Consider the following 15,096-nt stretch of genomic DNA (forward strand, 5'->3'; position numbering starts at 1 on the left):
CTGTCTCTCATAATCTCGCTCTCGAATTTGATTAGGTTAGCTCGTTAGCGGCAAAAAGAAGGAGATTCATTAGCTCGTTATTTAGTCAGACTTGCTGAGATGACAGAATCCGTTTGAAAACAACAATATTTTCCTAAAAAAAAAAGGAAGGTCGAGGGTTCAAAATTCGACCTATCTAGGTCGAATTTTCAACCCTCGACTTATTTAAAACAACAATATTTTTACAAATAGTTTGAAAACAACAATATTTTCCTAAATAGTTTCTAAAAGTACAATATCCTTTTAATTTTCCCAATTAAGTTGTACATTATTTTTCTAATTGAGAAATAAATATATTTTTAATTGAGAAATAATTTTTTTTTTCTTTCAGATCATGGCTTTAAACCCGGGACCAGTTGATCCCGATGCTTTGTACGACCAATCCATTCATCGACCATCTGTTGTATGGCGAAATCGTACTACTGAAGAAATATCTTGCAGGCATCGAGAGACAGTTCTCCAACGCACTATCCCACTCCACCCTCGAATACTACCGCTACTCCGCACATTTGGATTCTATGGGTTGCCAGATTGGGATTTGTTCAGTTGAACTGGCATCTGATCACAGCCTTGGTCGAGAGATGGAGGCCTGAGATGCATACATTTCATATGTCTGTTGGAGAGTGAACTATCACTCTACAAGACATAGAAGTGTTGTTAGGGTTACCTGTTGACAGTGAGCCGGTCACCGGAGTGATGTACGATGATTGGTTACAAGTTTGTCAACTGTACCTCGGTGTGACCCCACCTGCCGACAAAATTAAAGGAAGGATCGAGGTTAAATTTGATATGGTTAGGAACACAATTCTATGAGCACGCAGATGATGCAGACGAGGAAACCGTCATAAGAAATGTGCGAGCATATATACTACAAATTATGGGTGGAAGTCTGTTTTCCAATAAATCAAGTCATTTTGTTTACTTGATGTTCCTGCCACTATTAGCTAACCTCTATGATGCGGGGCGATATTCGTGGGGTGGAGCATGTTTGGCATGGTTGTATAGACAACTATGCAAAGCAACAAGACCTGAGGTTCGTGAGATAGTTGGGCCTCTCGTACTTTTGCAACTATGGGCTTGGAGCGATTTCCAACAATGGCTCCACAGCTACAACATGTTAATGACGTTTAGTTAGCTGAACGAGCCTACGGTTCTCGGTATGTTATTTTAATTTAATTTAATTTAATTTAATTTTTATATCACCGATCTAGTTAATTTAGATTCTAAATTATCAATTTAAAAATTTAGGTGGAGAGACAAATTTTATGTGACTAGGACAGCCACACATGTAGTCAGCCAGTACAGATACATGTTTGATCTGTTTCAACCTGATCAGGTATATTACACTGAACCTAATTGATTATTTTATACACATGTTTATTGTATTTGTCTTTAATGTTCTCCAATATAATATTTTGTGTTTCAGGTTATTTGGGAGCCGTACAAAATTATTATGCATACTTTGCCCAATTTCTGTACAAATGATCAAAACATATGGCGGACGATGAGTCCTCTCATATATTTTCACATTGGTGAATGACATCTTCCTGACAGGGTGATGAGACAATTCGGTTTTCAGTAGGATGTCCCATCGCTTTGTAATACTGAACCCCTATTGCATGATATCGACTTAAGGACTGTAAATTGGTCCGAAAAAGTTGTACATTTGGTAGTGTGATTGCACTATCGTGCAAGGTTTATTGCAGTAGGGGTTTCTATTGAATAGTTTGACAGGGATGTCACTCAAGACTACATTCATCAATATAATAATATCATAAGGCGCTACATCACTCGTCCGGGAGCAGCTGTGGGTCATCTGGTAAATGAATGAATATCATCTAATTATTTTTAATTTAAATTCATTTTAAATATTATCTAATTGTTTTATAATTCACAGAGATCGAACAACAGTAGACTCCGTGATGTTGCGAATGATCCAAACCAGATTTTTGCTATATGTAGTGACAACCAAAGCTATATGGAGGAGATACATTATATGTACGATATACCTATTGTTTCTCCACCAATTCCTAGACGTAGAGGACCTGTACGGGAAGAAAATGAATTTGATGAGGTTACCCATAATGTGGAAGAATTGCCCCTGTGATGCAGACACAAAGTCAAACTGATTATGTTAGTCTGATGATGATGTCAACATTTGGTTCAGGACATTATGACTCAGATGCTGGTCCTTCGACTTCATACGTGCATGGACATGGTCGGGGTCGTGGAGAGCATAATGAATATTTATATCATGATGCGCCTGCAAAAGTACTAGAGCAACACCAAGAAGAACCAGAGCAATCTCAAATTCGAAGTCGACGACGACAACCAGCTTGAAATCGACGACGTCTGTCTTGTGGGACACATGGATTTTTGTAATTATTTTTATATAAATGAGATATTTTAATTTACACTTCTTCATTTTTATGAGATATTATTTTTTTTAATTTATTCTTTTTAAAGTTTAAATAAAATAATAAAATGTTTTTAGAAATTTTTTTTATAAAATGGAAAATAAAAAAATAGAAAAAGGTCAAATGTTGAAAATTCGACCTAGGTGGGTCGAATTTTCAACACTCGATGTATTGAAAATTATTTTTTTTTAAAAAAAAGTAAAGGTCTAGTGTTGAAAATTCGATCTCGGTAGATCGAATTTTCAACCCTCGACCTATTAAAAAAAACAACAACAATATTTTTCTAAATATTTTTATAAATTGTTTTCAAAATTACTATATTATTTTAATTTTCCCAAAATTAGATGGGAACTGAAAATAGGAAAAAAAACTGGATATTTAAGAAAAGTTTAGGATTTTGTTTGGGCAAAAAAAAAATAACAATTAGAGAAAATGCTTAAAAACGACCTAGGCGTAAATGATGGCCAAGTTCAGTTGTGCTAGGGCTGGTGTGCTGCACGAGAACATCTAGTGTTGGATGCTTTGAGTTGGTTTGCATGAATTTTTTCAAGTGTCTTACTTTTTTTTAACATCGAGACACCACCCCTCCAGTTCAACAATAAATACCACATAATTTTTTCCCCAATTAACACTTCATTTTAATTAAATACATGTTTGATATAACTTATCCACTTTAGGTCCTATTTGATAATCATTTAATTTTTTAAAATTGAATTTTATATAAACATCCATTCTGCCTCTAAGGTTATAACGTTAGTATTTGATTTTTTTCAATGTTTTATATAACAAAGCCAAGTTTTAAAAACTAAAAAAAAGTAGTTTTAAATAAGGTTTTTTTTGTTCTAGTAATTTGGTTAAGAATTCAAACTCTTTTACTTAAAAAGATTAAATTTAATGTAAGAATTGAGAGAAAATTATAGGCTTACTTTTTTTTTAACAAAATAAAAGCAAAACACAATCTCATTTGGTAACTAGTTGGTTTTTTATTTTCTATTTTTAAAAATTTAAGCCTCCAAATATTCATTCCAACTCTAAATTTATTGATTTATTATCTAATTTTTATCAATATCTTAATAAACCAAGCCAGCCAAAATTTGAAAACTAAAACGAATAGTTTTAAAAAATTTGTTTTTGTTTTTTAAATTTAGTTAAAAATTCAATTTTTGTAATTAAGAAAGATACAAATTACGGTAAGAAGTTAGAGTGAGTTAGACTTAATTTTTCAAAAATAAAAAATGAAATAATTATGAAAAAGAGATATTAATTATTAGTTTGTTTTATTGATCCAAGATTCTTGGTGAAAATAATATTACCCATATAGATGGCCTGAAAAGTTTATCTTTGAGTGGACAAATCAAATTGCATAGAATTTCTGAAAACACACTGTGTATTAATCAGAATATTACATCTACATAGAAATTGATATTCCAAAGTGCATGTCCTAATTCTCAACATATATCTTTATGAATCAACAAAGTAATAACCAAAAGATAATAGACTGATGGATAAGACATAGAAAAGAATTCAAATTTTTTTTATTTGATATGATTTTTTTTTCTTTTCTTTTTTATGATACTCAAATGGTTGTCACAAAATTACTTTGGCAAATTTATGATATTTAAATGGTTATCACAAAAGATATAGATTAATGGATAAAAGTGAAATAAGTTGCCAATTAAAAAAAAAACCATCGATAATATAAGCATCAATGTCGATGAGATTAAATGAATATGTCACTATCAAAGTTTGTAAAGTACTAATTTGGTATATCTATGATTTTATATTTTTCAATTTGATTATCATATTCTTTATAGTTTTATGGAATTTTCAAATTCTCCAAGTTGTTTTTTTTTTAGTATAATTGGGGGTAGGGAGATCGAACCACGAACCTCGTGGTTACCAATACACTCGAATATCAATTAAGCTATGTTCGATTTGGCAATTCTCCAAGTTGTTTACTCTATTGAATATGCGATAACTTTTCTGTTTTGGTGTAAATGAGTTAGTATTTTTTGTTTAAAATTTTTTTTTTTGAATAATTAAGTTATTTATTACATGACCATATCATAGGTCTCACCAATTCAAGTAGCATTTACTCAAAACTAAGAGATCAAAAACTCAAAGTCTCTCATCCCACAATACAAGTTTTATAGTTTTGATTTTAGTTCAACTCAAAATATCTCGTAGTAATGAAAGTAGTTGTTCTTACTTATGTCATGATTTTTCCTAATTTCCTTAAGAATTTCAATTTTTAATTGTATTTCAAATACATTTGCTTAAATAGGTTCTACAAGGGTGGAAAGGGTCTTTGTTCTCATTGGTAGGAAATATTAAGGTTGTTAAATCGTCAATTAACTAAAAAGACTTTGAAAATAGAACCCAATAAATAGAAATTAATATTAATTGAAAAGGAAATAGCATTATAATAATTTGAACATATAATCTCTCGCTCTAATACCATATTAATCAATTGACCCAAAATCTTAAGTTCGTTGGTCATGGTAAATTTAATTATATAACATTTTATGATGAGTTGAACCACCTTATGACAAACACACTTCACATCTAGGGTTGGCAACGGGGTCGGAACGGGGTGGGGGGAGACTCCCTATCCTTGTCTCCACAGGGGGTATTTCCCCCATCCTGCGGGGAAACGAGTCCCCATGGGGACCCATCCCCTTTTTTTTATATATATAAATATATAAATATTTGTAATTATATAGATATATAAATTAAAAAATAAAAAATTTTAGTCGAGACCTAACTGGGACCCGATCAAATCGAGGATTCCCCGTTCCAATCAGGACGAGAATCCGCAGGAATTTTTGCCAATCCTATTCACATTTTGCATCCCTTGCAACTAAAATGTACATAAATGTTGATCTTGATAAACTTAATCCAACCATGCGGTTCAATTGAGTTAAATTCAAATAAGTAAAAACTTTATGAATTTAGTTGGTTCATAGATTCATCAAAACTCAATTTAGATTGAACAAGCGAAGAACCTCAAACTTATTATTATTTTTAAAAACTATTATTAACTTAAATTACAATCATACATTTTAGATTTTTTTTTTTTTTTAGTTTTTACAATGTAATTTTTCCTAATATAATTAAAATCAAGTAACAAATCTGAGTTCAATATTTGAAATACATATTAACATTTCATTTTTTCCCTTTAAAAACAAAAATTTGAATAAATGATTTGTCAATCCAAATCAACTCGATTGTAAATATTTCATCATTAAGTTTGAATTAAATTCATTATTATAAAAAATCATTTAGAAGGATAAACAATTTAGTTGAATTTTAAAAATAGATAATACTATTGCAATAGATAACATTTCTAAGACTTCTCAAATCTTCTTATTTATTTTAATTTTATTCTTACTATTCTTTTTTTCCATGTATTGTTGGGAGATTTTTTGGTTCAAATGTTTTTTCAAAAAGGCCTTTTTTTTTGCTACTCATGTTTTATTAACATTGAAATTTTCTTCCATTTTGTCTTCTTTCTTTCTTTCTTTCCTTTTTTTTTTTTTTGTTTCATTTTCATTGTATGCCAAATTTCATACAAAAATCTTTTTCTATAGTTATATTTGGTTCCATTGATTTTTTCTTTCCTTTACAAGTTCCTTTTCCCTCTCTCTTTTGTTATTTTGTTGGTGTTTATCATTATGATTTTTTAGCACAATAATTGTGGAATTCAAATTTTTGACTTTTTTTAATCAAAAGTCTATGTCTTATATCAATTGAACTATATTTATATTAGCTTTTATCAGTGATAACTCATATCACTGATACAATCTATCCATGATAGAGTATCAATGATAAACTCTATCGTTAATATCAATCTATCAAATGATATACTTCTACCGATGATAGAAATCTATTATTGATGTGAATTTAATAGTGATAAAAGATTTATTAGTATCGATGGCAAAATCAATAAGTGATAGACACCTACCACAAAAAACAGACGTTATCATTGATAAAATCCAAGAGTTAAATCTAAATTTTGTTATATCACTACAAGAAAAATAGGCTCTCCCGACACCTAGAACTGTTGTCGAGAGATCGATCGTCAGGAGATAGGGTCTCTCCCGATGACGTAAAAGAAGTGTGGGGAGTTAGAAATAACTCCCGACGCCATATACTAGTCGTCAGAATATTGGGACTATCTCCCGACAATAGGCCACTGCCCGTCAGGAGTTCTAAGAATTCCCGACGGATCTCCCAACGACTATCGTGCGCCATCGGGAGATCTAGTATAAAATCTCAGATCCCCTTCTTCTTCTTCAAACCCTAGCAGCCCGTCGTCCCAAATCTTCCACTTCTTCTTGGTCATCCGTTCGATAAACCATAGCAAATTGTTGATTGTCCGTTCGCCAATCGTTTGCTCGTGTATGCGCCTCATGCCTCTGTTGAGCTTGTCGTCGATCAGCTCTGTCACCTGTTTGGCCTTCTCCACAGCCGCTGTTAAGTACTTCATTCGTCGTTTTGTTTATTGAATATACATATTGTGATTGAAAGTTTGCTTTGATTGTTTTAGTGGCATAATCAAAATCGAAATCTAATATTTGTTTTGTTATTGTTTTGAATATACATATTAATTTTGTTTGTTATTGTTATTGAATATACATATTAAGTTTGTTATTGTTATTGTTATTGAATATACATATTATGATTAAAAGTTTGCTTTGATTGTTTGGGAGTTTGAATATGATGGAAGGTTGTTGGCATAGGCAACGCTAGTGGTTGGAGGAAAAATTATGGTGCATTGTTGAACTTTGAAATTGAATTGAAAATGTTATGATGCATTTTGATCACAACAAGTTTAACTTAGAGTACAAGGGTCGTAGAGAATGTGGGTGTATATATCTTTCATGAGAAAAAGGACATGGACGGAGTGTTTGGAGATTTGGAAAGTCTAAAGGGTAGGAACAATTAATGAATTTAAGGCATATGAAGTGTTTTATTGGAGATCACAATGCCAATATTTGGGTGGAAACGTGTGTTGAGGTGGTTGAATTAATGCTTAGTTAATTTTGCCAAGAGTATGAGGTTTATTATTTGACTTGAATGTTGTGAGACAGTTGACAAGTGGTATACCTATGAGAAATTGGTTGTGTTTGATATAAATTATATTCCACGGATGTTGTGTATACACAAGTTAAATCATCTATAAGAGGTTTATTTAAAATTTTAAATTCTCTGAACGAACTTGGAATTGTTTATTAAATTAATCAAAATTCATGCTTAATAAAGGCTTTGTACTTTGTCCTATAATACAAGTTATTGTTTTGGATTACAAGTTGGTCATAAAAGATTTATTTTTAAGGATGAATAAAGAATGGAAAATAGGGAATAAGTTATTAGTGGAGTATAGAGAATGAGTATCCTAATTTTTAGATATGACAAAGTTTCATGTTAATGATTCCAGATGAATAAGATATCCATGCAAGAATTGTATGAATTAATATAGAGTTTGTGGGGGATGGGTCGAGTTTGGTTTAGATTGTTTTGGGGGGAAAATTTGAGTTCTTTGTCTGTTCGTTCTTGTTTATGAAGTTTGAATGTTGTGGGGATGGGTAGGGAGTTGAACTTATAGGTTTTTATGTGTGTGTTTTTTTTTTTAATGTTTATAAACGTCAGGAATTTCGCGGAGGGTGGGTAGAGTTTGGTTATACTCGTTTTGTCATTGAACTTGGAGTTTTTGTGTGTTTATAGATATTTATGGATGTTTATGGATGTTTATGAATGTTTGAATATGTTGTGGGTGGTGGGTTGAGTTTCGTGATACTCGTTTTGGAGTTGAACTTGTAGGTTTTTGTGTGTGTTTTTATGTTTATGAGCGTTGGGAATGTCGTAGGGGTGGGTAAAGTTAGGTTATACTCGTTTTATCATTGAACTTGGAGTTTTTGTGTGTTTATGGATGTTTATGAATGTTTGAACATATTGTGGGGGGTGGATCAAGTTTGGTTTAAATTATTTTGGGGGAAAAGTTTGATTGTGTGTTCTTTGGTGTTTATGAAGTTTGAATGTTGTGGGGGTGGGTAGAGTTCGGTTATAATCGTTTTGGAGTTGAACTTGTAGGTTTTTATATATGTTTTTCTTTATGTTTATGAGCATCGGGAATGTCGTGGGAGGTGGGCAGAGTTTGGTTATACTGGTTTTGTCATTGAACTATGAGTTTTGTATGTTTATGGATGTTTATGGATGTTTATGGATGTTTGAATATGTTGTGGGGGGTGGGTTGAGTTTCGTGATACTATTTTGCAGTTAAACTTGTAGGTTTTTGTGTGTGTTTTGATGTTTATGAGCATCGGGAATGTCGTGGGGATGGATAGAGTTAATTATACTCATTTTGTCATTGAACTTGGAGTGTTTTTTTTGTGTTTATGGATGTTTATGAATGTTTGAACATGTTATGGGGGGTGGGTCAAGTTTGGTTTAAATTTTTTTGGGGGGAAGTTTGAGTTTTTTATGTACTCATTGGTGTTTAAGAAGTTTGAATGTTGTGGGGGTGGGTAGAGTTTGATTATAATCATTTTGGAGTTGAACTTGTAGGTTTTTGTGTGTTTTTTTATGTTTATGGGTGTAACAACTCAGATTTGTACGCATATAGGAAATTAAATATCAAATATTAAGCAGGACGAAATTTTATTTAAAGGGGTGGAAATTTAGAAGAAAAAAATGAATAATTGGAAATTGGAAATTTATTCATTATCCAAAAATAATGAATAAGGGAGCAGAATCAGGGAGGATTAATTGGAAGTTGGACGCTAGCTAATTCAGGAGACAACGGGCAGTAGATAACTTTTGTTTGGACATTACTCTTGGAAGAATTGGAGGTGAATTAATTGCCCATATACTCTTAAAATTTGAAAGAGTTAAAAAGAGGAAGTGGAGTCCACAAGCAATGAAGGCAACCACGGGTGAAAACTAACGAGATTGGAGAGAACATTGGAGAGAGTGGGAGCGAGAGCGAGAGCGAGAGTCGCAAGAGCCAAACCAGCGAGAAAGTTGGAGAGAGCGAGATTCTGAGAACAAAGAGAGCGAGATTTGGACAGAAGCGTGGATTATGCATTGAATTTGACTACGATCTTATAGATTATACATAGAAAAACCCTAAAATTGAATACAAACAAAGAATGATGACGTAAGGGAACATGTTAGCCAAGATTAGGTGTCTTATTGAGAAGAATCCTTAAACCCTAAGTAATTTTAAAGAAGCCACCTGTAGGATGATTTGTCACACTGAGAAGAGCTGAAAACTACTATAAATAGGACCCTTTGCCTGAAGATTTAACCCATTCTCAAACAAATCTCAGTAATAAAGAATCGTGTGAAAAAGTAAGTGTGAGTGAGGAAGTTCGGTGAGGTTAAAAGAGAAAAGTTCGGGTAAGGTGTTGCCACAAATTTCGGCCTAAATTTCCTTCTAGTTTACAAAAGGAAAGCTCTACTAATCAGATCATAAAGAATAATAAGGAATAATTAGATCACAGTCAAGGTAAGTAGTTTATCTCACTCTCTCTTTAAATGTTCTATGGTAGTGTACCTTTATTATGTTGCATGGTTATGTTAATTGTTATATTGCATTACATGTTTAGAACACGTTTCTCTACAAGGGACCCCATGCATTATGTTTGTTCACGGTTACGTTAAAATCAAGTTTTAATTAGGTGTAAGTTATGCTTCCAGTCTAATCTTACGTTTATGTTAATGGTTGATGTTAGATGCGACTCTGGCCCTACTGACTGCATGACCCGCTAATCATTAGATGGGTTAGTTTCCGCTTAAGTTTTCATCTTCCTATCAGGGCAGAGAAAATTATGCTTCCAGGGCTGGCTGGGCATGTATGGTTGCACCCCTCCAGGCCTAATCTTACGTTATGTTTATGCTAGGGACTAGCAAGGTATGTATGGTTGCACCCCTCTAGTCCAACATTACGTTTATGCTAATGGTTGATGTTGGATGCTACTCTGGCCTTACTGACTGCATGACCCGCTAATCATCAGATGGGTTAGTTTTCGCTTAGGTCCTCATCTTCCTATCAGGGCAGAGAGATTTATGTTGGAAGCATAACCGACCACCATATGTTATTATACGTTTTCGGTCCCAACCATATGTTTTCATGACATGTTGCTTGTGATTGTGCATTTGGTCACTACCCTACGTGAGAACTACTTACTGGGTATATTATATACTCATCCTATATTTTTACAGACTTTGTAGGTAAGGACACAGTGTAGATGGCAGAATTGGACGTCGCTCAAATGGCCAACCATCAAACTCACTATTATAGGCATATGCATTTTATACCACCACGCTAATGTTTTATGGATCCTGGTGTTTTGATAAATAAACTTTTTACATAGTTTTTCTATCTAATTAATAAAATTTAGATATGTTCTTTGAAATTTTCACCAGAACTCATCTCATGATAGAAAAGTCTAAGTATGCATGTCGTAGCAGTCGGATCATAATGTGTAAGGATCCGGTCGTTACAATGGGCATCGGGAATATCATGGGAGGTGGTTAGAGTTTGGTTATATTTGTTTTGTCATTAGACTTGAAGCTTTTGTGTGTTTATGAATGTTTGAATATGTTGGGGGGGTAGGTTGAGTTTCGTGATACTCGTTTTGGACTTGAACTTGTAAGTTTTTGTGTGTTTTTATGGTTATGAGCGTCGGAAAAGTCGTGGGGGTGGGTAGAGTTAGGTTATACTCGTTTTGTTATTGAACTTGGAGTTTTTGTATGTTTATGGATGTTTATGAATGTTTGAATATGTTGTGGGGGGTGGGTTGAGTTTCGTGATACTCGTTCTGGAGTTGAACTTGAAGTTTTTTGTTTGTTTCTGGAAGTTTATAACATGAATGTTTTTGTTTTGTTGTAGGATGTTGTTTAGAGATGAGGTTAAATGATTGTTGAAGATGATGTGTTCTAGACGTTGTTTTCTTTTCTGTATTTCTGAAGACATATTTCTTTATGTTGTTTTCAACTTATTTCTTTTATGTATTTCTGAAGACAAATTTCTTTTATAAACTATCTTGTAACTTTTCTTTTATTTGTTATAGTATGGACTTCGTTTTGTTTGTTTTATTTATTATGTGAATCTGTTTGAATTGGTTAATGATGTTTTACAGGTTATTCAGATCAAATTTTAAAAAAATACAAATTACAAATTAAAAAATTTTAAAAGCCAATATTCAACCAGGGAAGGAACTCACCACGCGTAATTGGGTCGTTGGGAGTTCTACCAACTCCCAACGAATGGTACAGCCTGTCGGGAGTTATGGAACTCCCCACGCACTAGTGGGCCATCAGGAGCTTTTAGAACTCTCGACGCATAAAAAAACCTATCGGGAGTTCTTGGAACTCCGAACGACGTATACCAACCATCAGGAGTTCGCGTAACTCCGGACGACCTACATTCTGCGTCGGGAGTTCGTGAACAACTTCTGACGATCCCTTTTCAGTGTCGGGAGTTCCACTCTCGATGGATTTCTCCCGACCAAACTCTTGACGATCAGTACGTCGTCGGGAGAGGATCTCCCGATGCGTTTTCCACCATTTCTCCGCGATTTTAGGCGTCGGGAGAAGTGAAATTTCTTGTAGTGTATGTACGAAAGAAAAAAAACAATTATAGGGTTGTTTGGGGCGTTGAGTTGAGATTAGGATATCTGGAGTTCATATGTCTATGTTTAGGATGCATAGTTGTTAAGCCTAAGTTCATATGTTACAAAGTTGAGTTTATATGTTTGGGATATCGGATGTAGTTTTTTTAACTCTAAATAATATACTTTTACTATTTTTGTTTCTTAACTTTTTAATTCAGTAATTCTACCCAACTTTGTTTGAATAAAATATAGATTGCAGTTTTTTCTAATAATTGTTAAAAAAATTTCTTTCTTTCTTTTTTGGGCAATGAACAATAATTAACCTATTACATTTCTTGTAGAAATATGGTTAAATAAAACGAGAAACCAAATAGAAATCAAAACTTTTGATTCCTAATTTTTCTCCATGGATTTCATTATCCATTATCATCTTTTTTTTTTTCTTCTTCTTCCTGTTGTTGCTTTATACTGTTACTATATAATGATTTTTTTTTTAATTAAGTCTCTTCCATCATCTTAGCGGCCAATGAAATGTCACCATATTTCTTCAACAATTTCACTCTCAATTCCTCTAAATTTAGAGGATCATCATAGAAAAAATCTCTATTTTTCACTAATTCTTGCTGGAAAATATTCTAGGAAAACTTTTTCCATTTTATGTTTTTTTTATATGTTACATACTTTTCAACTACATACTTACTTTTCGTCTAAATATTCTTAACACTCATTTGAAATGTGAATTCAATCAAATAAAAACATTTTTTTACAATTTTTTACGTATAAATATTGCACTTAATGTAGACAAAATATTATTTGTTTATATAATCAACAACCCTACAACATACTTTAACAGTCATTAGTCTTATAATAATCGAAAGTGGTGTCGATGTTGATTATTGAAGATGCTTTCACTGGAGTTTGTAGTCAGATGTGGTTGTCAGAGCCTGAAGTTGGTCGCATGAAGGTGGTATTGGAGTTGGTTGTCAAAGTTTGTCATCGGAGGTGGTTTTCAAATCCCGGAGTTAGTCGGATGAAGGTGGTCGTCGAAGTTGATCATCGAAGATGATTTTTGTCAGAGATTGTAGTAAAAAATGGCTATCGGAGCCTAAGTGTTAATCAGATGAAGGTTGTATTAGAGTTGGTTTTCGAGGTTTGTCATAAGAGGTAGTTGTCGAAGCCCTGAGTTGGTCGCCAAAGTTGGTCGCTCAAAGGTGGTCATTGAAGGTGTTTTTCATTGGAGTTTGTAAAACGGAGATGATTGTCGGAGCCTACGAAGGTGGTTGTCGGAGTTGGTCATCAGAGTTTGTTGTCGGAACCTAAAAGTAGTCACCAGAGTTGGCAGTGTGAAGATGGTCGTCGGAATTAAGTCACTGGAGGTGATTGCCAAAGCTCGAAATTGATTGTCATAGTTAGTTGCATGAAGGTTTTCAAAGCTGGGAGTTGGTCATTGGAGTTTTCATCAAATGTGATTTTCGGAGCCCAAATTTCATTGTCGGAGTTGTCAGAATTCAGAGTTAGTTTCCAGAATGTGGTAGAGGTCGATGGGTAAAGTCATTAAAAACATTGAAAGAAGGGAGAGTTGGGGTGAGTTAAAATATACCAACTCAACAAAGTTGGTGGGCCAAACAATGAGTTGGTATATTATACAACTCAATTCATATTGGTGAGCCAAATACCTCTATATTGTGTTACATGTGTGTTGATTATTTTATTTGCAAGGATCACTTTAAAAAAAGTATAAATGTATCAACCCATCTGAAACCACCCTACGCGGCAGAGCACCAGAATTTTCAAAGAAACAGAAGCAAACAAACTTTGACTCGCTAAAAAATGCAAATCCCACCACCAAAATTTGTCCGTTTGTACACGTCATCATTGAACCCGTGTGCTCCTACCCCTGGGTTGAACCCCCAAAAACCAGCGGAAATTTTCCATCACTCATCTCGCCGCCTTCTCCGATTCCTTCCCCCAATTTCCTTATAATCTCTCAAATTCTGACCTCCATTTCACAATCAAATCAAGCTTCAATTCATCACAATCTCCAAATTTCGATGTGTAGATCCACGGATTATCGGATTCTCGGCATCGATCGCCTCAACATCAAGGCATTCTTCGTTCGATTTTCGCATCTGGAACCTCTTAATCCTCTGCCGGACTCGCTCACTCTCTTCTACCTCCCTCGCATTGACGAGACCCACCTTGAAATCGACGGCCTCAAGATCCGCCCGGACTCGCCCGCGTTCGTCACTCTTCACCGAGTTGTTTCCCCGTCGTTGAGGATGAGGAAGGATGTGGTGTTTGGGAGTAGGGAGCGAGTTCGAGCGAGCGAAGGCGTGCAGTTTCAGGTGCATTTGAGGGAGGAGAAGGTGGTGCATGGGATTTTTAGGAAGGATGACGACGGAGAGTGGCGATTGGAGTGTAGATGCGCGCTTGAATCTCAGATTGATGGAGCGGCGACGGCGGCGGAGGTTTGCGTGGATGTGGAAGGACGAGTAGCGATGTTTGCGAAGGTAGTTCTAGAAGTGAAAAGGAAGAAGAAGAGAGGGTTTTGTGGATTGGAGGAGATACCGGAGGGACGAGAAGTGGACGGCGGTGATTGCGAGGGATGTGGTTGTTGTTGTGGAGGCGATGGAGATTTGTCGGAAAATGACGGCGGCGATGATGACGGTGAAGACGGCGGAGAAAAGGAAGTGGAGATGGAGGTGGAAGGGGTCCGATGGGCCGTAGATTTGGGGATTTGGGCCGTGTGTTTGGGCGTTGGATATTTGGTATCGAGGGCGGCCCAGTCCAAAACATTGAGACGTAAACGAATTTTCTGAAGCATTGAGGAAAAAATATTATTTTTGTTTTTTCGGGATTTTTTATTTTATTTTATTTTTTTTTAATTACGAGTTGTTGAGAATGTTTTTGTTGTACTTGTAAATGAACAATTTTTTTTATAATACAAACAAAATAATTTTATTGAATTGCAATTAATTTTATTGAATTGCAATTCAATTTGATCACTAACTAAAAGAAAA

The 15,096-nt window shown here is 34.3% G+C and overlaps 1 protein-coding gene across 1 annotated transcript; it reads left to right on the forward strand.

The window, feature by feature from the left end:
• Window positions 1-13,849: 13,849 nt before the first annotated feature.
• LOC120067355 (NADP-specific glutamate dehydrogenase) lies at window positions 13,850-15,096 on the forward strand. Its single transcript, XM_039018927.2, has one exon. The coding sequence runs from the start codon at window positions 14,128-14,130 to the stop codon at window positions 14,893-14,895; it is 768 nt and encodes a 255-aa protein (XP_038874855.1). The 5' UTR covers window positions 13,850-14,127; the 3' UTR covers window positions 14,896-15,096.

Source organism: Benincasa hispida, chromosome 12 (assembly GCF_027475165.1).
Source record: "Benincasa hispida cultivar pf3 chromosome 12, pf3_genome.v1.1, whole genome shotgun sequence".
NCBI classification, from domain to species: domain Eukaryota; kingdom Viridiplantae; phylum Streptophyta; class Magnoliopsida; order Cucurbitales; family Cucurbitaceae; genus Benincasa; species Benincasa hispida.

What these genes read in the sequence shown, in the direction of transcription:
- LOC120067355 (XM_039018927.2), top strand. Translation starts at nt 14,128, where the DNA reads ATGTGTAGATCCACGGATTATCGGATTCTCGGCATCGATCGCCTCAAC.